General features: G+C 31.8%; 3 protein-coding genes across 10 annotated transcripts; all 3 read right to left on the reverse strand.

Annotated features, from left to right (window-relative positions):
• Positions 1-9,412: 9,412 nt before the first annotated feature.
• On the reverse strand, positions 9,413-15,074 carry LOC114403234 (inositol transporter 1-like). Its single transcript, XM_028366058.1, has 6 exons — positions 14,764-15,074; positions 14,627-14,697; positions 11,903-12,238; positions 11,380-11,487; positions 11,127-11,312; positions 9,413-10,350 (listed from the first exon to the last, which is right to left on the reverse strand). Exons 1-6 carry the CDS (start codon positions 14,912-14,914, stop codon positions 9,703-9,705), a joined length of 1,500 nt encoding a protein of 499 aa, XP_028221859.1. The 5' UTR covers positions 14,915-15,074; the 3' UTR covers positions 9,413-9,702.
• A 1,411-nt stretch (positions 15,075-16,485) lies between these two features.
• On the reverse strand, positions 16,486-18,510 carry LOC114402486 (inositol transporter 1-like). 2 transcript variants are annotated; one of them, XM_028365084.1, is made up of 3 exons: positions 18,200-18,510; positions 17,426-18,027; positions 16,486-17,297 (listed from the first exon to the last, which is right to left on the reverse strand). In XM_028365084.1, exons 1-3 carry the CDS (start codon positions 18,348-18,350, stop codon positions 16,656-16,658), a joined length of 1,395 nt encoding a protein of 464 aa, XP_028220885.1. In that variant the 5' UTR covers positions 18,351-18,510; the 3' UTR covers positions 16,486-16,655. The 2 variants fall into 2 exon arrangements, with proteins under 2 accessions (XP_028220885.1, XP_028220883.1); XM_028365082.1 differs by having other exon boundaries at positions 17,426-18,126; positions 18,200-18,509.
• A 1,204-nt stretch (positions 18,511-19,714) lies between these two features.
• On the reverse strand, positions 19,715-26,002 carry LOC114403579 (transcription factor TGA2-like). 7 transcript variants are annotated; one of them, XM_028366600.1, is made up of 12 exons: positions 25,805-26,002; positions 25,110-25,241; positions 24,605-24,699; positions 23,693-23,769; positions 23,382-23,570; positions 23,141-23,215; positions 22,751-22,810; positions 21,769-21,846; positions 21,592-21,643; positions 21,154-21,425; positions 20,263-20,511; positions 19,731-20,107 (listed from the first exon to the last, which is right to left on the reverse strand). In XM_028366600.1, the coding sequence occupies exons 2-12, from the start codon at positions 25,148-25,150 to the stop codon at positions 19,961-19,963; spliced, it is 1,335 nt and encodes a 444-aa protein (XP_028222401.1). In that variant the 5' UTR covers positions 25,151-25,241; positions 25,805-26,002; the 3' UTR covers positions 19,731-19,960. The 7 variants fall into 7 exon arrangements, with proteins under 7 accessions (XP_028222403.1, XP_028222406.1, XP_028222404.1 ...); XM_028366602.1 differs by lacking the exon at positions 24,605-24,699 and having other exon boundaries at positions 19,715-20,107; XM_028366605.1 differs by lacking the exon at positions 25,110-25,241 and having other exon boundaries at positions 19,715-20,107; positions 23,382-23,574; positions 25,805-26,001.
• Between the last annotated feature and the right edge of the window lie 593 nt (positions 26,003-26,595).

Raw genomic sequence — 26,595 nt, forward strand, 5'->3', positions numbered from 1 at the left:
TAATCTACTCCTTTTTAATTTTTATTTTTAAATTATCAATATTTTAAAATAATGTTATATCACAATTTGAATTATTAAACTTAAATATAAAATAATTTATATTTAAAATATTTACTTATTATAAATTTAATTATACAAAAATAAATATTTATCCATAACAACACACATAATATGATAGTCGTGATTATATTAGTTTGGATTTGGTAATTTCTTCTCTATATATGACATAAACTTATTTAATTAAATATGTAATTTTGATTCCTCTACGCTATGCGATTAGCAATTGGTCTCCAGATCTCCAGATTTTTTTTAAAATTCTTACGCTTGCCAAGTTGCCCTAATCTAAAAAAAAACAATAAATTTATGAATTAAATCAAATAGAAAAGAAAAATAAAGTAAATATTGTAGGAGGAATAAGGGAAGAAAGATGAAATTATTCCCAGTTAGTTCCCTAGCCTCCTTTACAGACACTATGCCCATGCCTTTGACCTCCTTCTGCTACTTGCTCTATCACGTTATCTTCAACTCTTCCAGCAACACCTGCTTCTTCTTCTTCTTCGACACCTCCTCCCTCCTTCTTTCTTCTCTTTCTCCGCACCCACTCACTCACTAACTCTCTATCTATATATGCTGATATCATGCTTTTAACATATATACTCCCCCACTTGAAAATTAAATAAACATACATCCCATCTCAATCTACTTTTATCCTCAACTGCTAATTACTATTTTTTGTGTGATTCATATCTAATTTTCAACATCTATTATCCATGTTATGACTTTTAAAAATGAAATCAAAATTTTAAATTTCATTTTTTTTTAAACTTTCTTTTACTACCAATTACTTAAAATTATTCTTCATAAAATTTAAAATTATAAAAACAAAGTGTATCACTACTAATTATTTACTGCTATTAAAAGACTTGTTTATATTAAAAATTAATTATATTCATATTAGATGTTTTGAAATAAAAGAAAAAGAAAGTGTAATTTAAACTTCTTTGAAATTGAAAAAAAATAAAATTATTGGGCACCCATATGTTAATTTACACTAAGAAAGAAAAACAAAAACTAGATATAAAATGTTTAAATTCATCACTTTTAACATTTATATTTTTATATAGATCTAATCGTAGAAGACAAAAATTTGTGAAAGTGGACTCGTTGGTGACTAAAGAAAGACAATTTGAGAGGAAGTGGAGTTACGAAAGGAGGTGAGTGGGTCCTGTAGTTTTGTTTGTTGTGCAAACCGGATTTGTTTGCATCAATTCCATTCAAGGGATGCGCATGCATGAGACATGTGAGTAAGAAAGAATCGATGCAAACGAGGGGAAATTATTGAAGCAGACAAATGAATAAAACTTTTTTAAAAGTATATATATCATATATAACAGTCCTATATCATTTATTCAAATTTTGTTTTTATTTTCAAATTTTATAAATTAAAGAAAATTATTTATTACCCAAAAAAGGAAAATAAATATTTAATAGTGAAATGTACTTTCCTTTAGTCACTTATAAAATTTATCAATTTTTTAATCTTGTTCTTACATTTTTTAGAAAAAAAAAATACAATAACTTATTTATCTCGCGAGTTAAACTATTTTAATCTACGGTGTGAACCTAGTTGTTTAACTCAGACAAACAATTATTTTTTTAATAACTTTTTTAATATTTTATTCAAATATTTTCATGTGCATTTGAATTTTTTCACTTAGAGTATTTGAATACTTGCTCATGTTTTCATAAAAGAGAAGTTGTATATGGTAATCGAATATATATATATATATATATATATATATATATATATATATATATATATATATATATAAACATATTTTCACAAATTAGAGATAATTCAATGTAAATTTAGACACGCTAAGTGATTAATTAATAATAAATACATCTAATTAGTTTGCTGTTCAGTTTTAATTAATCATGGTTCTGGGGCTTTTGGCCAGAACATTCAGAAGAAAGTAAAAAAAAAGAGAGAGAATTGTTTGCGTTGTAGGCAGATGTTACGTGACAACACTGTAAATGTAATAAGTAATCTAATATTATATGTTAACCAACTCTTAAAATGATTGCTGGATGTTTGCAGTCATCCACGGTGCCAGAGCCGAAAATTTTAAGGAAAAAAATTATTTCTTTATATAAGAGCTATATGTTAAGTAATATTTACTAACATATATGATTTTTTTATAGATATATGGGACTATTTTTTTTCAAAAAATATTTTTTAATTGATGGATCTAAAATTTGAATTTCAGTTATTTTACTCTTTGATCAATGTCCTGTATTAAAACAATCTCAAAGTCAACAGGTGCACCATATATGCATAGAGAAATGAAACAACTCATGTCTTTTCTTCTTTTTCACAGGTGCACCAAGAGCACGGGAATCTACATAATTTAGAAAAAAGAAAGCATATTCAATTAGAAAAATGAGTGGTTAGCAAATATTGGACTAAAGTGTACTCTTCCAAGACCAAACTTTGGAGAATAGCATATACATAGAAAGCAACATATATAGCTTTTGCAATTTGAATTGTGTCTGATTCCAGACAGGAGGATGAAACCTTCTTGAATTTGTCTAATCGATAATGAACATGTGGGTCTGTATGAAATTCAGTAACTGAAGACATGCAACCTGTAAGTTTGTACTTGTACATGCATCAATATTAAATGAAACCCGCATGAGATGAATTACAATGTTTGTTCTTTTTTGTTGAAGAACGTACGTTTCTTATCAGAAACAGGAGGAATACATGATACATCAGATAGGGTGGAGTTCTCTACGAAAAAGAAACGGATAAAGGTTCCCCAAATTGAACCAGATACCATAAAATCCGGTGTGAAATTAATGATCTTTGTAGTTTGTATCATAACTTTTCAATTACTACACGTGAAATGCAAGCTGTTCTCAACAAGGAGAGTATATACAGGGCTACATCATTAAGTTTGAGGGATCATTATATCATGTGTGATGATTTAAAAAATATGTTTTACGATATGATCTTAATTATAAAGAAAATATTGAAAAGGAATTACATAGCTATATCTGAATTCTGAAGATTTAGGTTCACGGAAATAACGATGCTGACCAAAATAGAAATTACGGAACCCATGCATGCCTTAAAAGTTTTTAAGATTAATACTTTTTTTTTTCTTTCAATTCATTCATTCAAATTAGTTTTCAATTATGATTCAAATAATAAAACATCAAGCATGATTTCAAAGTCTGAAAATTGTTCAAAGTAACCTTTAAAAAAAGAAGTAAATTGATTTAATATACAGAATAATCAATATCAGAAGAATTTTAATTAAATGTGTAATCTTATGACTAATATTTCTATCAAAATATTTTTTTTTATAAATAAAATATTTACACAATTTAAGTTCTATAATAAAAATGTACTTTACACATCTTAAATATAATTTTAATTTTTATTATTAAATAAATTCTTCATCAAATAAAAAATTATATTCACATAATTTGATATATTTTTACATAAATTTTATTTAATAACGAAACAGAAATATGGGCAAAATACAATAACAAAATGTGTATGTATATCAACACTATACTTGAATCCAACCAGAAAAAGAAATGATTTTTTTTATGAGTGGGAATGAAAAAAATAATCAAATTAGTCTTTTAGTCTTCTAATTAAATTTTTAGATTGAATTTAATCCTCTAATTTGATAAATCAATTCAATTTGATTTTTTAATCTAAATTTGTAAAAAATCATATATTTAACTGTTTAAAATCATTTAATAACGATTTTAAAAAAACCACTACAAAATATATATTTTTCAAAAAATTAAATTAATTTTAAAATTTAGAGAACTAAATTGAACTAGAAAAAATTAAAAAATTAAATTGAATCAATTTCAAAAATTAAAAAGATTAAATTAATCCTAAATAATAAATTATCAAAAAAAATAATTTAACCAAAAATAAATTATATTTGGACTACTCTTGCTTTCCATCAAATAACTGCTCTATGACTAATGTGTAATCGATCCATCTCAAGTTTTCGTCTCAATTGGGGGACAAGAATATGTTCATCTTTAAATTTGATATATACTCCTAATTATGACCATTGTTCAAAACCAATTTTTGCTCATTACCACAGTAGTTGCAGTTGCATTCGTTGACTACAAATAAGATTTGAATCAATTTTTTATGTATAGATTTGAATCATATTGTTTACTTTGGTTTACTTGACTGGTTTAATTGTGATATACTGTTAAGGTATAACATTTTTTTTTGTTAAGTTGTCAAATTTTACTAATGGAACAAAGAATAAGATAGAAAAAGGATTTAAAAAAATTAAATTCAAATGCAGAATTTAAAAAGAAATATTTGTGTGTTTGAACATAATTACGTAACCAATAGTTTTTACGTGAAAGAAGTTAAGAATGAGTAATTTTATTGTAGAATATATAGCAGCAGCTGGAATGGGTCCACTGGCTCCAAACATGTAGGAGCTCAAACTGTTGTCATTCCAGCAACTCTTGTTATGGGTACATACATGCAGTATCATTTCTATTGGGATTCGTGGTTTATTTGTTTGATACAATGTTCCTTTTTACTGATACAATTTTATCTCACAATATCGTGGTGGTTGTACGTACAAGTTATTTGAATCTTGTTAAAATTTAGTTTTTGATTTTTCATACACAACAATGAGGGAACGACGAGATCTACGGTTCGATTGAGTCCACGGTAGTGTCGTTTTTGAGAGACCAAACAATAAGGCTAGTGACCAGACAGTGGCTATTAGGACGATGAAGAAAGGGTCGAGGGAGAAATAATTAAGTGTGAAAGATACACGCTGCACCAACAAAGATCTCATGAATCCATTGCTCCATAAAAATGGTCCACCAAAGATCAATTAACTTACTGCACCACGCTAGATGTCATCATATTTTATACTTCCTCTTCCTATAAGACATATTTGATAACAAAGTTAATTGACTTACTTATTAGCATTAAATTTATAATTTTTTTAAAATTTATTCTTAATTTTATTAAGGAATTATTCATCTTCTCCCATCTTCATAGGAAAGAAATAGATAATTCAATATATTTAAATTAAAAAATAACTAATACACAAGAAAGATAAATAGAATCTTATGATAAAAAAATTTATTGATTATGTTTTATAAGTAAGAACGGATATAATATAGGTTTAATTATAAATTTAATCTTTATACTTATATGCTTAAGTTAATCGTCACGTTATGTTTTTATTTAATGTTAAGTAGGTGTGTGAAATTAATCCTTCTTGTTAATTTTGCAATGGAGAACAAAACATAAGAAAAAATCCGGAGGAGCGTCTCTCTTGGATGAATGATTGGGTTGGTGGGTGGGCTTCTTCTATTTCATAGGGGGTTTGAGTTTATGAGAAAGGTCGAATAAGCCAAGCTTAAACCTTACATATTCAACTCAAGCCTAATAAAGTTTGACTTGATTCGGCGTGATTCGATTTATTTCCATCCCTAATCATCATCAATCATCATTTTCGGAGGGACAAAGATGAGCTTCTTCTCTCTTCTTTATGTGGGTGAGAGTAGTAAATATTACCTATGAGGAATAATTTGGTGTACCTCTAATAAAAATACTAGACGTGATAGTTAATGTAACCAATTTATAGTTAACGCCTAATTTTAAAGTTAAGGAATTAAAATAATATAGTTGTAAAAAAAAAAACAGAAAATTCAATTGATAAATTAAATTATAGAAAAATCAAATTCGTGAGTGAGCTAAGATATAAGAAAATTGAATTTACAATTAAACCTTATATACTTTCATGGTAAATGTCTGATATTATATAAGTAGGTAGTGGAGATGGCAGTTCTTTCTTAGGCATCTGTAATTGTAAACTAACCGTTTGGAGAATGAAAAGACAAAGGTTATCTATTGAAAATATTTGATTTTATGTAGCAACCCAATCATTGGAGTTAAGCACGAAGTGAGCTGGCGACTAACACCTGATTAAGCAAGCAGTGCGCTGGCAAGCTACATATAAGACCATTTAATTGCATCTGAATTTTATTAACTATATATAAGCAAATGTTTTTCCCTCAGACTGGCCGGTGTAAGATTGTAGAATTTAATAATTTATTATCAAATAGTAATTAAACTATAAAATTAAGAAACCATAACAGCAATGCTGAGAGTAATAGTGAATTTTGTAGATGAAGAGTTATTTTGAATTTTTCAATAATAATACTATATAGTAAATACTCAAAAATTGATAGACAATGTTTAATGATGATGATTCATGTATCAAAATGATGACATGGGGAGTTTGATAGTAAAATGTTGAAGAAGTGTATTATTGGTAGCAATCAGTAGGACAAGAACAGTCCAACAACCCACGTGGCCAGTCCCCATCACTCAATAACACCATAGAAAAAGCGAGTCAGTCTTTATTCAAGTATATATGTTTTTGCTTATTATTAAGATATATTAATGATAAATAATTAATTTCTTACATTACTTTGTAAACAAATATTGATTGGTTAATAATATATATATTTTTATATTAAAATTATGTACATACCCAATTAGTATATATAAAAGTTTAAAATCTGTTTTTAGATAGAATTTTCTTTTATATCTTTCACTTTTAAAATAGTTTTATCCCAGCACCCAAAAACAATAATTTTATACTGATCATATTCTATCAAGAATAAAAATACAACTTGGTCCGGTTGGATTTAGTTAAAAGGATTACTTTCTTATAAAGTGACAGATCACATTTCGAATACTTGCTTTTAGCGAAAATCATTTTAGTGTTTAGCATGTGTCAAATAAAATTATTTTTAAGAACAAAAAATTTAAAGTAAAAATATTTTTTTTTTAAAAAGTCAAAAAATGATGTTGTTTATAATTTTTTTACGTTTTCTTATAATTTATGCAACAAATAATTTTTTTAAATTTTTTTTTAACTAATATTCTAAAGATACCCATTAACAAGATCCAAATATATATATTAATTTGTATATTTCAAAAAGTTTTATTAAAATGTAATATTATTATTTATAATCTTAAAATGAATATTAAATGGTATAACTATTATATCATTCAACAAAAAATTAATTATTTTCTTATTTTAAAAAATAAAGCAAGTTGAACTAATCAAGTTACAAATAAATTTTGTCTCTTACTTAAAGTTTGGGGTCTAGCAAGTGAGAACAGATAGCAAGCTTCTTTCCCTGTGCTGTGCTCTTTATTTTGAACCCCAAAAAATGAAATCCAAATGCATCTGGCAAGCACGACCTGCTGCACTTGCACATACATCGTCATCGTATTCATCCCCTTGCTTTTCCTTTGCAAATGCTGCTCAATTGTTCATACAAAAATATGCTCCTCACGGAATAAAGAAAGAAAAAATAATTGTTATAATAAGTTTTTTCCTGTTTATAATCATTTTTTTTTTAAGTTTATAAGGAGTTTTGCCTGTGGAAGTAAACCATCATTTGACATTTAAATGTCAATTTTTGCTATATAGAAAAATGTCATTTTTAAATTAATTATGTAGAAAATATGAAGCCGTTTTGGTAAAACATTCATCGATAACATTGTAATTATAAACAGTTTTTTCTTTACAGATATTTACCCCTTTTTCGATTAATTATAATAATCATATTTTTTTATATAAAAAGTAACGTTATGTTCTCTTGTATCATCTTAATAATTTTCTTACTATTTTATAAAAAATATTAACAAAAAGGTTTTAAACTATTTATTAGGATCAGAGGATCTAATTAAGTTGATTGAAAAAGTACTTAAGTTATCATAAATTTCTGATATTATCTTTGATTCTCACTAATTAAAAAAACTATTTACAAGAATTAAGGAATTTTGTTAATTAAACTAGTGAAATTAATTTTGTCAACAGTTTTTTCAGAATTGTTTTTAAAATTATTAAAACCTCACTCGCTTAATCTCTTTCCATCTGTTACCTAATTAATGAACTTATTATGACATTTTAAATTTTGTATAAAGAGACAAAGTGAATAAGAGAGATAATTCAAGATAGTAATCTTTCGTTATCACCATGAGAAAGAGTTTAAAATATTGCTCCCTCCATTCATCGATAACATTGTAAATATACTCAGTTTTTTTTTCTTTATGCATATTTATCCCTTTTACATCAATTAAATATGTTTTTACAAAAAGTATTCATACAAAATAAAATAATCAATTTAAATATGTTTTTACTGCCTTAAATATAAATATTTTTGTTTTTATCCTTCAAAGTTGAATCTACCTTTTTTAACCCTGAAATTCAAAAAATATATTGTCGGTATCCCAAATGATCTGATGGCTCAAAATGAGAACTTCAAACTCCAAGTTCTTCTGTTCGAACCCCACATATTAGTCCACGGCAATCCCCTAATAATTTCCTTAATGGTTTTATAAAAAGTATTAAATAAAAACGTCGAACACTTCACAAGAATTAAGAATTTTTGTTAATTTAACTAATGAAAATAACTTTGTCAACATTTTGTATGATATTTTCATATTTGCTTTTAAAATTAGACAAATACTAATAAGTGTCTTAACTTTGGTTAAAAAATTAAATGAAAAAAAAATATTTTTATTGAGATGGGTAAAATTGTACTTTTTTTATGTTTTCTTATAATTTTTATAATAAATATTTTTCCTTTTTAATTCCTTAATTTTTAAGGATATCGGTTAGCAATCCTTAAAATTATTAAAACATTATTCTCTTAATCTCGTTCCAGCTGGCACCTAATTAATTAACTCACTATGACATTTTGAATTTTATAGAGCGAAAGTTAATGAGAATGATAAATCGATCTAGGAATCTTTCTCTATCCCCATCCATGAGAGGGAGAGATAGTCTAAAATATTAATACTACAATTTACCACATTTATGTTTAATGGCTAAAAAAAGTTAAACACTTAAGACTATTAGTTGAAAAAATAAAAACAATTACTCTAAAAGAGAATACAGTAGTATTCTAAAAAGATGATCTTAACTTTTCAAAAAACGTTCCTATGGGAAAGAGCAGTGGGAGTAATTAAGAGATTATTGAAAGATTTAGATAAATAACATTACTCATTTATGAAGTGGATAAACAACTACACATCAGTTTGACCACAGGAAGATGAACACGTGTTTGGATCCCCACCGCGTGGAGATACCATGTGATTCAAGTGTTTCAATTAAATAACCTACTTTACTTGATAACGTCAGCCATGATGCGATTCAAATTATTGATCGTGTGTTTACTAAGTAAAACTAAAGGCACCATCATATCATATTAATTATCATCCAACGGTTTTGACAGAAAATAAGAAAATGGATGAAATTTAAAGGTAAATCACTTCATGTCCATTTTGGCACAATTGATTAGATACTGAAGAAAACATGAAAATAACCCTCTTTTCTTCATGTTGGAATAGAAAAAGAAAAAATGAATACTTTACAAGATTACATTTTTAACATAATGTCCGCGTTGCAATCTTGTCACACACTCCACATTCACAATGGTCTGAAATAAAAGAGGTGTACGCCAAGTTTGAGTGCAAACTTGTGGCATCCAAACTAATAATAGTGACTAAAAAAAAAAAATAGTTTATATCACTTTATAGCATAATATCAATCATAGCAGAACATGATATAGACATGAGCCGCACTAAAATGCTTTGCATTCCTAGGAATGATTTTCAGTCCGAACAAGAAGGCTTTGAGCATCAGGGTTCTTGCCCCAAGCTCTCTCCTTCCATAACAGCTCCACTTCATCAAATGTCAATCCCTTGGTTTCAGGAACATAGACAACCACAAACATAAACGCAAGCACGGCTATAATAGCAATAATTAAGAAAGTAGGGCCAGTGCCTACAGCTGCAGCAACCGACAGAAATGACTGTACCACAATGAGATTTGAGACCCAATTCACAGTAGCAGACATGCCTCCACATATTCCTCGGTATTCTTCAGGGTATACTTCTGAGTTAACTGTCCAAGGCACAGGTCCCATCCCTGGGGAGAAGAAAGCAATGTACAGGGCCAAACCAAGAATTGCAAGCCATCCATACAAACCACTTTCAGATGATTGGTTAAAAAATGACAAGGCCAAGATGACCAGAGATGCTATTACCCCCCCTAAGCTATATAGGGCCAATTTTCTCCGTCCTGCATGGTCAATAAGGTAAATGCCAAGAACCGATCCGGCAGCATTCATGCCGGCAACTATGAGAGAAAGGAGAAGAGCCAACTCATTAGATTGAAAGCCAGCCATTTGGACAATTGTTGGGCTGTAGTACATCACTGTGTTTATGCCTATGAATTGCTGAAAAGCCTGTACAACCATGGGATGATATAATTAACACATTTCCTTTTGCATGTTTAAAAAATACAGAACATAATCCCTCAATATGTTTCAAAAATTGAGTTATGGCTTGATCACTGATATATTGTATTCAAAACTGCCAGCAAGCAAAGAATAATGCAACCACAAAGATGACACGTGATATTTTCTCTCACATCAAACAAACCATACATCACACATCATGCAATGAGACTGAAGATTTTATTTTATCAGTCACACAGGACAATAAGCTGAAAGCTGAACATTTAGCATTTAAGAAAGAAAAAAAGTTTATTGTGTTAAACCAATCTCAATCTGAGCTCAAACAAATAAAAGTTATGAAACAATTCAGTGCTTTCAGGTATAACATTGCGTATCAGTCCAGACACTTCTGTTTACAGCAAATACGAACTGTTGAAACAAGCCACGAAAGAATTTAGTTTGCTTAGTTTCCTAACAATATAAAATGTTGAAAGCATTGTCATTTATTTTTTCATTTTCTGTTTTTGCTAGATTGGGAAAATACTACTAAAGAAGAGAGTTTAAGTTTTGTATGCATACCTACAAACATAATTCAAGCAAAAACCAACTTGGAAAAAAGAAAGGACCGTACTAGACTCGGGCTACTCACTAATGTAGTCACAAGTCTCTTATGCCTATCAACCTTTTAACAGCAAGGGGCATTCACAAAGGTCCTTCTAATATGAGAAAAATTATGTTTTGCATCAACATTGCATCTAACTCTCTAAGTATAAACCTTTTCTTACCTGCAATCCGGCTCCAGCAAGGAATGCAAGTCTAATTTCTTTTGATTTAAAAACATCCCAATATCTAATGCCATCCCTTCTTTGGCAGTCTTTCTCTGACTGAGTAGTAAGTAGATTAACTTCATCCTCTAAACGAGCAAAGTCATAGATCTTAGCTAGCACAGTAATGGCTTCCTCTTTCCTATTCTACACGGGAGAAAAGAGTTATATTAAGAAATAGCTTTCAGACATAAACATAAAACAATTATACAACCTTTATTAAGAGCCATCTGGGGGATTCAGGCAGTAAGAGCATAAGGAAAAACTGAACTACTGCAGGCACACCTGAAACTCCCAACATCCACCGCCACGTCCCAGGAACCTGCTTGATTAAGAATATGGGTAATCATTGAAATAATACCCTCAACTTTGAAACAGGAAGATGATAACATTTCTCCTCATAATGAACTCTGCTTTGCCTATTTTCTTTTTCTTAAATCTTTATATTGAGGGGGTTAGAGATGTTCACGACTTGAAGTGTTGAATTGTTGATTCTATTAGAAAATGGATGTGGGCAATAAAAAGAAACACTAATCATGTGAAATTGGAGCAAAAGGAGGAGTGATGAAGTTCAAATCACAGGTGGAACAATGAACACATGCACGCCCACTTGGAAGAAACTGAATTCTACCTTTTATGGAGAAGGCTTGTTTAATGGGATACAAAACAATGCTGGATAATTGATATTATTGCTGTTTAATGAAAAGTGATGAAAAAGCAAAGCATGGCAAAATAACCTGTGTGAAAGCAAGATTTATGAGATAGGAAAGAAATTGTCCACCAGTTATCATAAGCACATTTATGCCTACTAATGCTCCCCTTATTTCTGATGGTGATGATTCTGCAATATACACAGGAGCAGTAACAGAAGCTATACCCACACCCAAACCAACCAAAACACGGCCAATTATGAGAATATAAGGATCTGGGGCAGCAGCCATTACAATTGCTCCCAGAGTAAAGATAACATCTGCAATGAGGGTTGCCTTCTTTCTCCCATAAACGTCATTAATCCAACCACCTGCTGCTGCCCCAACAATTGCACCAGCCACTGCCATGCTGACAATTGTTTCCTGCAACTCACAATTAGAAAGATCCAATGAGAAAAAAAAATATTTTTGGGTAAAATACAAATTAGCCTGCTGTTGTTTCACCCATTTTAAGTTTCTGTTAGATTTCATCTTAAAACCAATTAGCATTAAGTGAAGTTGTCCAACAGATATATAAGTTGCACCCTGGGAATTGAGACAGATAATGTGGGACTTCCTAACACCCCTCTCCGTAGATGCCTGCCAGAATAGGCAAATGATCAAGATGGACTATAGGCTTTGATACTAGGTTAAATTTCATCTTAAAACCAATTGGCAGTAAGTGAAGTTGTCCAACAAATATATAAGTTGCATCCTAAGAACTGATGCAGGCGATGCGGGACTTCCTAACAGTTTCATATATAAATTTCATTTTGTGACACAACCACCCTAAAGCTTAGTTCATAATGAAAACTTCATGCTTTGTCAACTTTAATGCTCCTAGCTGACATGAACTCCAGGTGAGACCATCCTTCTTCTCCAAACCCACCATTGTTGCAGCAAGCTGAGGTCTCAAATCTGGCTTATTATTTGGGTGCCCAAGTCATCTTTTTCAATGGATAGCAGCAGTCACTATAAGAAACCAGCACCATCCTCTTCAACTATATTCCTCTCAAATGTCAGCAGAAATAGCAGCAGCACTAAAAGAGAGCAGAGAACTGACTCAAGCCTTAGCCTTAGCTCTCAATCTGAATTACCATTTAATTCAACTCTGATACCCAGGGATCGATGTAGTTGATAGGTTGGGGGTGGAGGGAAACAAATGAAATGTTTTGAAGCATTTTTTTACTCTTTATAATAATAAATTATAAGAAATAGACAAAAGAATGAAACATGATCACATTCACAAAATATGACAATCAATATTGGTCACCTATTAAATTCATATTCAAGTGTATGGAGAGATAAAAATCAATTGAGCCTTTTTATTTGTCAAAGTCCACCTGGCATCCCCTAGTTAGAAAGTTGAATATGTTGGTACACTGCAGCCAAAGACCCTTCTCATTTGTCAAATTCTACATTTTACTTGATTAAATTCTTCCCTTCAATTTATTTACTTTTAAGGACAAGGAGTCAAGGAACATGACAAAAATCAAGCAATGGAAGAGTAATAAAAAAAAGTTGTATTTAGTAGTGCTCCTTCAGTTCCTTTCTTTGGAGAGAGATTATGAAAGTAAAAAAGGAAAATAATGAATGGTAGAATCATGTGATTCAGTGATTCATATTGGTGATAATGAATGGCATTAATTCATCCATGCATTGCACCATTCAAAGTCATTTACAATTCATCACATGATACAAATAATAGGCTAGCTAATTTGAATTGAATTGTACAATTCAGATAAAAAATCATAAGATTCTAGCAACAATGACAACAACAAAAGCCTTATCTCACTAGGTGAAGTCGGCTGCATGGATCACACAATGCCATTTGACTTGTTAAGACCAAATTTTCAAAGATACAATTCACTATGAGATCCTTCTTAAGAGTTTCCTCCAATGTCCTTCTTGAACTCCTTATCCTCCTCTTTGCAAGACTAAAAACCATGCAAGTTACTCTCCTCACTAGTGTTTCCAAAGCCTTTAGAATTAATAAATACAAAAATCGTAGCATTCAAGTCTAGTTTCCATGATTTCTAATGGTGACTTTCATAAACATTGATTACAAAAGCCAGGGGAGACCTCTCTTTTCTTTTCTTTTATAAGTCTATGCGAAGGGAGCAACAAAAGTGACTACATTGTAGTTTGATTTCATATGACTTGAAAAATCCCAACCCTAGTTCTCATTGATAATGTTTTATTCTTGGGAGTACAAGGAGAAGATACAAATTTCATGGATTCATGTTCTTATATATTGTTCAATGGATACATTATTGTTCTTGTGGAAGGATAAAAAAGTTGTCATGTGCTTCAGTGGCGCTGCAAGTGAGAAGAATGGGAATGAAACAGGGGTAACTGAGATGGCAATACCCATATGTGAGCTGCACGCAAGGATGGAGGAATAAAAACTAACCGCAGGCAATATTTTTGTCTTTAATCCAAATTTTAGTGGGGGGTATGCAGTACATTATGAAAGCCTGGGTTTATAATCATTTAACTTTGTGTATTTTAAATAGACAATTATATTTATGGCAAAAAAATCTAACACCTACTTCATAAGAGGTAAATAAAAAAACAGGCATTGCTGCAGGAACCAAGAAACTCATTGTACAAGCACAAGCACAAGTGGCACTAGCCAGTAGAAAAGAAGAATTAAGCCTCACCACTACCAACCATTGTTAATTTTGTTAGGATTGAAAGGTGAAATGTGAAAAGTTGGGAGAAAGCATGTGGGAAAAATTGAGAATGAGGAGAAAAGTATGGGTATTGTACCTGGAGAAAATTACTGTGCCTGACCTCCGGAAAATCATCTTTGATATAGAGAAGGGCTCCTGATATAACACCTGGAATGGAATAAAAGTTGAATATGAGGAGAAGAAAAAAGAAATTGATAGAAGTAGGTATGGTACCAGTGTCGTAGCCAAAGAGCAATCCACCAATGCTAGCGACAGCAGTGAAGCCCATAATGTAAGGGTTTTGAAAGGCAGAGACTTTCCTCTCTGGGTATATGTCCAGATACCCAGAGCTTCCCGGAATGGAGTAGTGGGTGGTGATCGTCATGAACGTTGAGCCAGAATCAGATCAAATCCATTATTGATATATGAGGCCAGCTTCAAACACATCCATTCGTTGCATATTAATTCTTTTTAATTGCGTTGCGTGCTTATCATCTCACCCATGCACGCTCAAATCATCAATCTATCTACTCTCCAATTATTCAGTAAATATAAAATAAGGACATGCTTTTTCTTATTGAGTATAACTCCATGAATAAAATAAATAATATATTTATCAAATCTCCTTTCTTTTTTGTTTTATATTAAACTATACGATAATGGATAAAAATAAGTGCTATGAGAATTTTGTTTCTTAAATAAAAACATCACAATTCAAATTATCAAAGTTTTTTAACCATATTATAAAGTATTGATTCACTTTATTAATAACTAATTTTCATAAAAAAAAAATAGTTGACTGCATTTAGTAAAATATATATCCTCTTAAATACTACAAATTTTCCGTAGACATACACACAATCTGATAGATGGTTTAAAAAAATCATATAATAATCCCCTCCTGTGTGTTTCTATTTTATTAGGAATTTTTTATATGATATGAAATACACCTTTTAGTAGGATTTTTTTTCTTTTATATTTTTTTACAAGATTTAAACTCAAAATTTTATTAAAATTATATATATATATCAAATGCACAGATATTTGATAGAGAAAAAAAATACATGAGATGCAAGACTTCTCTCCTCTTCGATCAATAAAACAACTTTAATCTTTTAGACTTTATTTTCTATATTTATCTTCAAAAAAAATCTCTCTTTCTCTTTAACACATTATCTTATTTTATTTACTCTCTCTTCCGAAATCTGCATACAGCCATACTGGCCCATACACTAATATTAGGCTGTTAAATGATTTTTTTTTCCCATTTTGAAATGGGAGAGAGAGCCCACTTGATCAACTTGCAGACTGAGTCAATAAAATACCACAATATGAATAAAATATAATAATATATTAGAATGTGCAAAAATTCCATACCTAACTAATGAAGAATTTTCTTCATTTATAAGCGTTCAGTATTATATTTTTTCTTTGACATCGCATCCAGCACTGTTTGTTTTGTTGTGTGTGTAAACGGCATTATTCGTTAATGATCTATTGTTTTGTAGTGAAAAATTACAATAACTAATCAAGTTTTTCTGTGTGGACAAAATAAGCTGTATCCAATTTTAGAAATAATATTATTTTAAAAAAAAAATTAAATATGCATCGCATTTTAATTTATTTTAATATAAATGGGATTTTATTCACAAAAAAGAACGTCAATACTGTGCATAACGAATCAGACGTATGATCCTCAAAGCAAATTAGACCTGCATGTTTAGACCAAAAGTAGATGATTCATAATTTATAAAGAATGTTCCCTGTAAGTTGACAATAAGTTACTAACATATGTAAGTTTAAATATATTTTTTCCCCTTTTGAAGCAATTTTATTCGAAGCACTGCACTCTAACTATGGACACTTCACTTAAGAAAAAATCTGAACCCTTTTTCTTTTTAAAAGGCAATTTATATATTATTAGAACACTTAATAACAGCACAAGATATGCCAAACTAAGCCCAAAAAGTCATACCAAATATATGAGAGCTAGAAAACACATACAGGCATCCACCTTATTCCCAATAAAATCGTGGGATAATTAATGTGTATACATGGAATGAAATATGCTGTAGTTAATTAAGAAATGGCGAAACATGGTACTGGATCAAATAGACTACTAAGGGCTAAGGTTGATTTTCTGCAAGAAGGTTTCGTGAGTCAGTGTTGTTGCCCCAAGCTCTCTCCTTCCATATGAGTTCTACTTCATCGAAGGTCAATCCTTTGGTCTCTGGAACATATAAAAGCACAAATAGAAAGGCAAGCACTGAAATAGCAGCAAGAATCAAGAAAGTGGAACCTATCCCTATAGCTTCAGCAATGGAAAGAAAGCTCTGAGACACGATCAGATTTGAAACCCAACACACAGTAGCTGACATGCCCCCACAAATTCCTCTATATTCCTCAGGATATATCTCTGAGTTCACAGTCCATGGCACAGGCCCCATTCCAGGAGAGAAAAAAGCAATGTATAGGACTAAACCCAACACTGCAAGCCATCCATATAATTCATTTGATGATGATTGGTTCAAAAATGAGACAGACAAGACGACCAAAGATGCAAATACTCCTCCTAAGCTAGAAAGGGCTAACATTTTGCGGCCAGCATGGTCAATTAGGTAAATGCCAAGAATGGTTCCAACAGCATTCATGCCAGCAACTACGAGGGACAGCAGAAGAGCCAACTCATTAGAGTTGAAGCCAGCCATTTGGACAATGGTAGGGCTGTAGTACATCACTGTGTTTATTCCTGTGAACTGCTGGAAAGCCTGCACAAACATGTCATGTTACAACATAGTATTTCACTCATCAAGCAAGCAATTAAAATGAATTCTAACATTACAAAAAAGTGCGACTTCACCTTATAATTATAATTATAGTTGAAACAAAAAAGTACCTGCAGGCCAGCTCCAACAAGTAATGCAAGTTTGATTTCTTTAGATTTAAAAACATCCCCGAATTTGATAGAGTTTCTTCGTTGGCGCTCTTGGTCAGACTGAGTGGTTAGAAAATCAACTTCATCCTCTAAGCGAGCAAAGTCATAGATGTTAGAGAGCACATGAACAGCTTCATTTTTCCTATTCTTGATGAAGAGCCACCTTGGGGATTCGGGGAGGAAAAGCATGAGAAGAAACTGAACAATGGCGGGGACGGCAGAGACACCGAGCATCCATCGCCAGGTGCCGGGGACACGAGTAAAAGCAAGGTTAACGATGTAGGAAAGGAACTGGCCAGCAGTGATCATGAGAACATTAGTGCTGACTAGTGATCCCCTGATTTCGGATGGAGATGCTTCTGCAATGTAGACAGGAGAGGTAACAGAGGCAACCCCGACACCCATACCAACGAGAAAACGTCCCAGAATCAGAAGATAAGGGTCTGGTGCAGCTGCCATCCCAATTGCTCCCATAATAAATATCACATCTGCAATCAGAGTCGCCTTCTTTCTTCCATAAGCATCATTCATCCATCCTCCTCCTGCTGCTCCAACTATTGCACCTGCAATTGCCATGCTCACTATTGTTTCCTGAAGTAAATTACTTTGTCTAACCCCTTCAAAATCATCTTTAATATATAGAAGGGCTCCTGATATCACACCTGTACGTGTACGTACGTCAAGTTAAGAATAATAATGCACAATTTTTGGAACATATTCCAGGATCGGCATTACCTGTGTCGTAGCCAAAAAGCATGCCACCAATGCCAGCAACTGCAGTTAGTCCGAGAATATAAGGGTTCTTAAAAAATGACATTTTTCGGTCAGGAAACAAATCCAAATACCCTGAGCTTCCTGGCGTCGATTGTATAGTGCTCATCGTCATTCGATAATGCTATCTTATGACTCACTGTTTCCAGAGGCATCAAACTTTAACACACGCTATCTGCCATGCATAGCAGGATCCTTACCATTTAAAGACACCATCGCTCCCGCCCAGAATCTTACTCTTTGTAACGTCTTTTTCTTCTCTATTTATTAACTTCCCGTTTTTAAGCTTTATGATAGTTGAATCATTTTCTCATTAAATAAGCTCAAATATGATTTTATTATTCTTATTTACCTTAAAATAACTTTTGAAGAAAAAAAAAATAATCCTATTTTATAAAAATATCTTTCAAACTTTTTCCTACTTATCCTAGGTCTCAAATCTTAATTATAACACTTCTTTTGTTATTTGGAAATTGTAATGTAACAACCGGGAGAAAGTTTAAGTAAAGAAAACTGTCTCAACCCTCTCCCTGTAATTATGGACAACTTAATCAATTATTTAGATGCCATGAATTTTCTAGATCCTTAGAAACAAGCACCGCAAACTCACAGATTTGACTGTATTTTATGGAACAAGTCCACATCCAAAAGCTGGGAAAGATAAGATTATAACAAAATTATTGGCTGTCGTTTTCTTAAAATATTTATTATTTGTTGGGTTTCCCTTCTTATTTCACACTCATCATAATATTAGATGTAACACACGCGGACTACCGTGTCCGATTTTACAGTTTCAGCATCCAGGATCCATGTTTTATCATTTACATGCTGTCGGAACATTATTAGAAAATTTATTAAACTTATGATTTTTATTTAAAATTTATATATGTAAAAAAATACATTATTAAATCAAAATTAATTATTATAAAATTTATTATATAAACTTATATGTGTATTAAATATATATTAAAAAATTTAGTGTTATATATAACTACATTAGTTTTTTTTTTAACATAATATCGAAAATAGGAATCACACAGCATTCTCTAAATCAATTATGGAACCTTATGCTTTTGGACACAAATCTCACCCACTATTCGCAATAGCTAGAGTAAATTCAGTAACAAGAAAATAAAAAAGTGAGATGCCAATTAGGAGTGATGACAAAATGTTATAATCACAAACCATTTTTCTTGTGAACCACAAGGTTATATGAAAACTTTTTGTTTCCCTATACTTTCGGTTAAAAGCTAACTTTAAAAACATGATGAATCCTTAATAAGAATGGACTAAATCCACTTCTTTCTTTTTTTTTAATGTTTGAGGACCATTTATCAATATGAAAATATAGAAACCTTAACCACAGTTGACGAGAGTATAAGAATTAAAAACACATTTTTTCCAAGTTATACAAATTCAGATAGATGAAAGAAATTCTAGCAACAAAACAAAACATTAAAATTTATCGCATCGCAGCTATTTTGTAAAAAAATAATCTAAATCCCTTCAACTGTGTTACAATGGACAATATTATCACATTAGTAGTAATAAACAAAATGCATACCCTTGTCATGTCACCAATTCAGTTTCTGAATTATAACTTACTGAAACACTAATATCAGTAATATGAAAACTACAACACAGTAAAATTGCAAGAGTGAAAAACCTATGACAAATGATTCTGGTGCCAGATCCATGAAAATTAATGACACTATTTACCACCCATCAGTCTCTTGGGCGGGCAAGCCAAAGAGAGCTAAGGGCACGCAACCTAGAAAAGTAGTCATGTATTGCAAGTAGTGCACGAGCCGATTGCCGAGTTGTCAATATGCGGTGAATTTGTTGCAAAGTCTGCTGGCGCAAATTGTCAGCCTTTCAAATGACCACCACAAAAATGAACAGAGCTAAGTTATTTTAATAGTGATGTTTGATATCAATAATCTGCCATGAAATGCTGTATGAAAGAGCATTTTCTTTGAGAAAAATGAACCAAACTGATCGCGTACATGTGAGTAAGAAAAGTTTACCTGCTTAATGAACCCCTCAAGTGTCCCTAGTTTACCCATGGCCATAGCCATTTGACCCATGTAATTTGCCACATTGCCTGATGAACCAGAGGAGCCAAGTGATCCAGTGGATAATGTCTCAGAAAGGGACTGTTGCAATGCTTCCATGCCCTGAGACAATGCATCTTCGGCCTGTTGGGAAGATTGCTGCAAGTTGGTAATACCCACTAACTGTTGCTCTGTCAGAGGTTCCAACTGATTTACCAGGAGCTGCAACCAATTCATGCCACTCAAGTCATGGATCAAACTACTAACTGACTCTAGACCTCACAAATAAAAATTCTGTTTATCACAAATTCACAATAATCATGAGAGAAACAGATATTTAGGAAGTTTTAAGACAGAAGATATAAACCACGTATATGCATTATCATGTAAAAATGTCATAACATTGTTTTGAAATTATAGGAAAGAGATATAAAAGGAGAGAAGAGAGAAATAGGAATCTGAATGATACTAATATGATGTAATGGTATGGTTATTCATATAGTAACCTAACAAACATATTTAGACTAATATTCTAGCAAGTATAAGTGTAATACAATTACTATTAAAAGTCCTAATATGATAAAACTCCTAGCACAATAATAAGAATCCTAAATCCAACATTTTAAATTCTTGATCAACCAGCAATATCAGTAAGCAACTATATATGTAAATGTAATGTGGGTACGGTTTCTTCTCTTTTACAGAACTCTCAAATTAAAACAAGTTGGGTATCATATAATTATCCCAAAATCTGCAAGAGATTTTACTCTGTATGTTACCAAGAAAAACTACTTTTTAGAAAAGTCACAAAATCTTTCAACAAACCATGCAAACAGCAAATCGAAGGGTCACAAATCAGCTCACCTTGAGGAGTTCAGATGACCGAAAACCACCAAGCCATAGAAAACACCTCTCTGCTGGTGTCTTCCACATTCCAGACAACAAATGGAAGACATCAGCCTTAGCTGCATCGGCCTTCAGCCTAAATATCTCATCATAATGTGCCATTATACCATCGATAATCATGCGAAGTTCTGTATCACCTGCATGGGAATTTACAGCTGCTCTTAGCTCATTAACTTGTCGATTCTGCTCTTCCAGCCATCTTGCATACTCTACATCAAATGCCATAGCCCCTATAAAACAACATAGTTATTTATTATCTCATATAACAGGAGAAATGAAAACATTCCTGAAATAGTTTGGTACAACATAACAGACACAAATAATACCACTACTTTTTATGGTCATATTGATATTAAAACTTGTGGAATGAATAAAATATTTAAGAAAGAAGGATACCATTTCCACTCATTGAATGTGCTTGATCACCTGAGTTTGATATAATGATTCCCTACAGGAAAAGAACAAAAGATTTAAGTTTAAATTGAGCATGCCATACCCATTTCTTGGCCTAAGTTTCACTAAAAAAAAAAAAAAGAAGACGGAAAATAATTCCAATAAATAGTTGAACCCTACCTGCTGCCTAGCTCGCTGAAGCTCTTGCTCCAGTTGGGTTAACTTTAAGCGACTACTTTCAAGCTGTTGAACATAAGCCTGTGGGGTAATGACATTATTGTATCAAGTATTGCATTTTAATTTAAGTGGGGTGATGTAAAAATAATTATTTCTAAAATGAATCATAGAAGCCAAACAAATTAAAACAATATAAGAATCATTGCATTGCACTCCTACCCTACTCATTAAAAATAACCAGTTACCATTCTACAGCACTCTATTCTATAAAGGTTGAATATCCAGATTTATTAAGATTCCATTTTAAGTGCAGTTAGGAAGAAAAATCCAGCTAACTGCCAGTGATATAACACTAGAGAGGGTAAAAATAAATGCAGTACCCACAATATTTAATTACTACAATGTATGTTTAAATAAGTCAGAGCTCAGAGAAAGTGGTACTGATTTTGTGTGTATTTTCTCACCATAAAAGGAAGTATACTTCAACTTTATTGTTGAGTACCCTACCTGGGAGAGTTAAGCAAACAGCCAGGAGCGGTCTAGCTGAATTCTAGTGTATTTTCATATTCATTGTTGTATCTACGATTTTCCATTTTTGATGATATCTTATTTTACCTCTAGTTGTTCTTTCCACCTTCCCCTTTGACAGATTGATTTTTCTATGAAAAAAAAATATATTATACTAGAACAAATTCAATGTCCATTGTACTCTCAGTTTGCCAGCAGGCCTACATAATCTGTAGACCCAAACTGATCATCCAAATACATAAATCACATAGATGAGAATATATACCACCATGAGAATCAGAACTACATGCAAAATCACCATCAAATTTATATATGCCCATTAAAAATAAATCCAGTCTTTGTGATTTACAATGAAACCATAGTAATATTTATTATATGGAGAAAGAAGAAAACAGAAAAATGATATACACTTGTAACAACAAATATTAACAAAAAATATGTAAGTACATATTCCTACTTTCTTTCTCAACCGACTTTTTCTTGCTGCCTCACGATTCTGAGCAAGCCTTCGGAGAGTCTGCAATAATTAAAAAATCAATAATCATGTAACAAATACCATTTAAAATTTTAGATATTAACCGCATAACAAAATTTAAAATAGAGTAAACATTTGTTTTGGTCCTTCAATGATATACACAATATTACAGTGATCCTCCATTTATCAGTTGAAATCAACATTGGTCCTTCAATTTTTATTAATGGTATCATTTAGTCCTCAAAGGACCAACTGCATGTTGTATATTCCTTCAGAGGGCCATTTGTTGTATATAGAATTGGAGGGGCAATTGATGTTGCATATATCTTTAGTGCGCCAAAGCGGCCGTTTACTCTTTAAAATACACTTTACCTTCTGATCTGATTTATCCTTTGATCTGTCACTGGAGTCAGAAACCACAGCAACAAGGGACTGACTTCTATCAAACTGTACACAAGGAATGCACAAATGTCAGATTGTAAGGAATATCAACTAAAAAACCTCTATTTTAAGGAACAGAAGGAAAAGTTGAATCCTTGATGATGAGTTCAATCTAAACAGGTTCAAAATCAAGAAAAAAGAAAATTGCATGAAAGGAAAAATGCAACTTCACCCGTGGATTCTTATCATCAGTGTCAACATCTGTAGAAATATCAGTTCTAGGACTGGCGTCAGCCATGGCAGACTCTTCCTGGTGTTCCGTATCCCCACTGACCAGATTTGATAATTGAACCTTTTGTAATTGCAATCTTTGTCGCTCTGTTTGGCTTGTTAATGGGTTTTTATTGAGTGAAGTTGGTAACTAACTTGCAAAGAGAAAAGAAAGAAAAATTGTGAAATAAAAGAATATGTTTTAACCAGCTACCAATCACCTAATTTTCCAAGCTGAAAGTTCAATAGACAAAAAGAACAAGAAAAACTAACCTTATCAAAGGAATCAACTTCAACAGGACCCCGAGAAATTGTTTGGCTACTTACTTTTAGTGAGTCAAAAACTGAGTCTGAATCACATATCAGATAATCAGATAATATTATTAGAGAATGAAAAGATGGAGAAAAAGTCTATACATGTTAGCAAGAATAAAAAGAACAGATCAATCAGATTATAAACTTAGATATCTAGCTCTTTACTAAGAGTAACAGCCTGTGTATCTTTTAGCACTGTGCATCTGTGAGTGTATTACTATTCCTTTGTCTTATCCTTCACGGCAGTTTGCCATATATTTATCAATGCTATCCTTGTCATGCAATTGATGAGATTATGAGAACTAATGCACTAACATATATCAATCACTAGTCAATGTGGGATCTCTAACACACCCTCCTCATGCTGAAAATTGGACTCCTCAAGCGTGAAGTTTGCAGGATTGGACATATGCAGGTGGTTCAATAACAGGTGTCCCAATAAGCCCAACAACAATTAATAGGATAGACTCTAATACCATGTTAAAATTTAGGTTTGGACCTAACTCAACCCTTAAAGCTAGCTCATGAGAGGGTTTTCCCCCACTTATACACGGTATTTTGGCCATATCAATAGTCAATATGGGATCTCTAACACACCCCTCACATCAAGGGCTAGACATCACAAGCATGAAGATTACAGAACTACAAAACTAGACATTTGTAACCCGTATGTGATACAATAACCCGATAACAAGTGGCTCGATAGGCCCAACAATGACTACTAAAATAGGCTCTAATACATTCTTATAAATTGGGTTTAAACCTAATTCAACCCCAAAAGCTAGTCATGAAGTGAGGGTTGCCCCTCATTTATATTACATACACTATATCACTAGTCAATATGGAATCTCCAACAATAAGAATACTTACTTCCCCTCAAGGCAACACAATCCTCTATGCGATATCCAACTGATTGATCAAAGTCAAACACACAAAAAGAATCAATTGCGCTTCCCTCTGTATAGCTGAAAAAACCATATGTCAGATTTCAGCTAACACTAACAGCCTAACACAAGTCAGTTCATGTCTTTCTTTTCAGACAAACAGCACAGAAAACCCAATTCTTCCCAAAACTTGATGGATGCAAAAACAAAAACTAGAATATTGCAATTGACTAGTAATCCGAGATATTTTTTCTCCTCGCAGAGAATATTCTATTATTGCCAAGACAATGAATCCAAATATCCATTAGAGGAGTAACGACCGGCGGAACAAAAGTAATTTAGGTGGGGGAAGGTATAGAGTAGGATTTCATAAAATGGGACAGATTTAACATTTATGAAGGTGCATACTACACCGAATTTAGGTCCCACCTCTTCTGAAACAATGAAATCTAATACTAATAGTAACTGCTAAGGCCTAAGAGGAAATATACCATGCATTGGAATTGGGCAATTGTGAATCAAAGCTCGGCATCCCTCTTGCTGTTCCCTTTTCATCTTCTACACAAACACCGGCTCTACTCCACACACACCATCATATCCTCAATAACCTTGCAATACAAGACCTAAGGACCATGACCAAAATAAATATTTCACAGAATCAAAAACATAATCTTTGCTTGACTGGAGGCAGACAAACTAAACTACTCTCAATCAAAACATAAATTGCAAAAGCAAGAGACATGTCGCTTCACATGAGGGATAATCAGCAAACTCAACTTTGACAAAAATGAAATTGAAACAATTCAAATCTAGAGAATTCCTGGACTTCCAGAGATACTAACAGAAAACAAATCTGAAACGGTTGAAAAAAATAACTGCAGTACGTGAATAAAAAAAAAAAACTTCCGTGACAAAAACACAAACTTTGGAACAATCCAGTGTGCCCACAAGCTGAAGTCGCGGAAAACGCTAACTTGGCACCAAATAAAAAGTGCATAAAAGTCAAAGCAGCACACTTTGACAAGCGAAAGACTAATTTGACACCAACCTAGCAACCCCCTAATGCCGAAACGAATAAAAAAGAAGACACCAAATCCAATCTCAAGAAGATTAATTGTAAAAGAAAAAGGTATTGTTGTTTTGCTCATGCTACCAAACACTATAGCAGAAAATGAAGGGAACGCACCTTGAAATTCTGATGATGTGGGTGATGATGATGGTATCTGTTCAACGTTTTTTTGCGAATAATTATTATTGTTGGATTAAATTGAAAGGAAGAGGCGTTGAGGAGAAAGAGAGAGAGAGAGAGAAAGGATCAGTCCAATTTCCGCTTCCGAAAGCTAATGATTTTTCATTTTCCCATTTTTATTTGTTTCAGACTTTCAGTGCTTTGACATGATGCATCATTAATTGTATGTTACTATTTTTCTCAGAAAAATAAAATTCTTGGCGTCTTCTACTCTTTATTTTTATTTTTTATTTTTCTATGTCGTTTTGTCACTGTATCAGAGATACACTGACACAGTGACACGGTAATAACACAGGTTCACATCTATTTTTCACTTTTCAGTGTTGTGGCTTTGATCCACTGCAAAAAGTCACAGCTGTTATTGGTAAAGCAAGCACCTTAGTTCTTTTTTCAAACGTGAAGTAGAATAAAATTGAAAAAAAAAATATTTGAATTAAAATTTGTCTTAAGTTTATGTAAGTTGTGTAAGTATTCTGTTAATATTAATTATGTTATGTTTGATAAATTAATTGATAATGAAAAATTTGTATAGGTGATAGTAAAAAAAAAAACTAGGTTATTAAATAATAAATGTTTAATGAATTATTTATTGAAATAGCTCCAAATACAAAATCACAAAAATAAATACATTTATGTGATATTTTATATGAATTTAAACTTTATTTTGTTGACAAAAATATATTTTGGATATTTATAAATTTAGTTTCTAATTAATTTTAAACAGTTAT

This window comes from Glycine soja, chromosome 20, assembly GCF_004193775.1.
Source record: "Glycine soja cultivar W05 chromosome 20, ASM419377v2, whole genome shotgun sequence".
Taxonomy (NCBI): Eukaryota; Viridiplantae; Streptophyta; class Magnoliopsida; order Fabales; family Fabaceae; genus Glycine; species Glycine soja.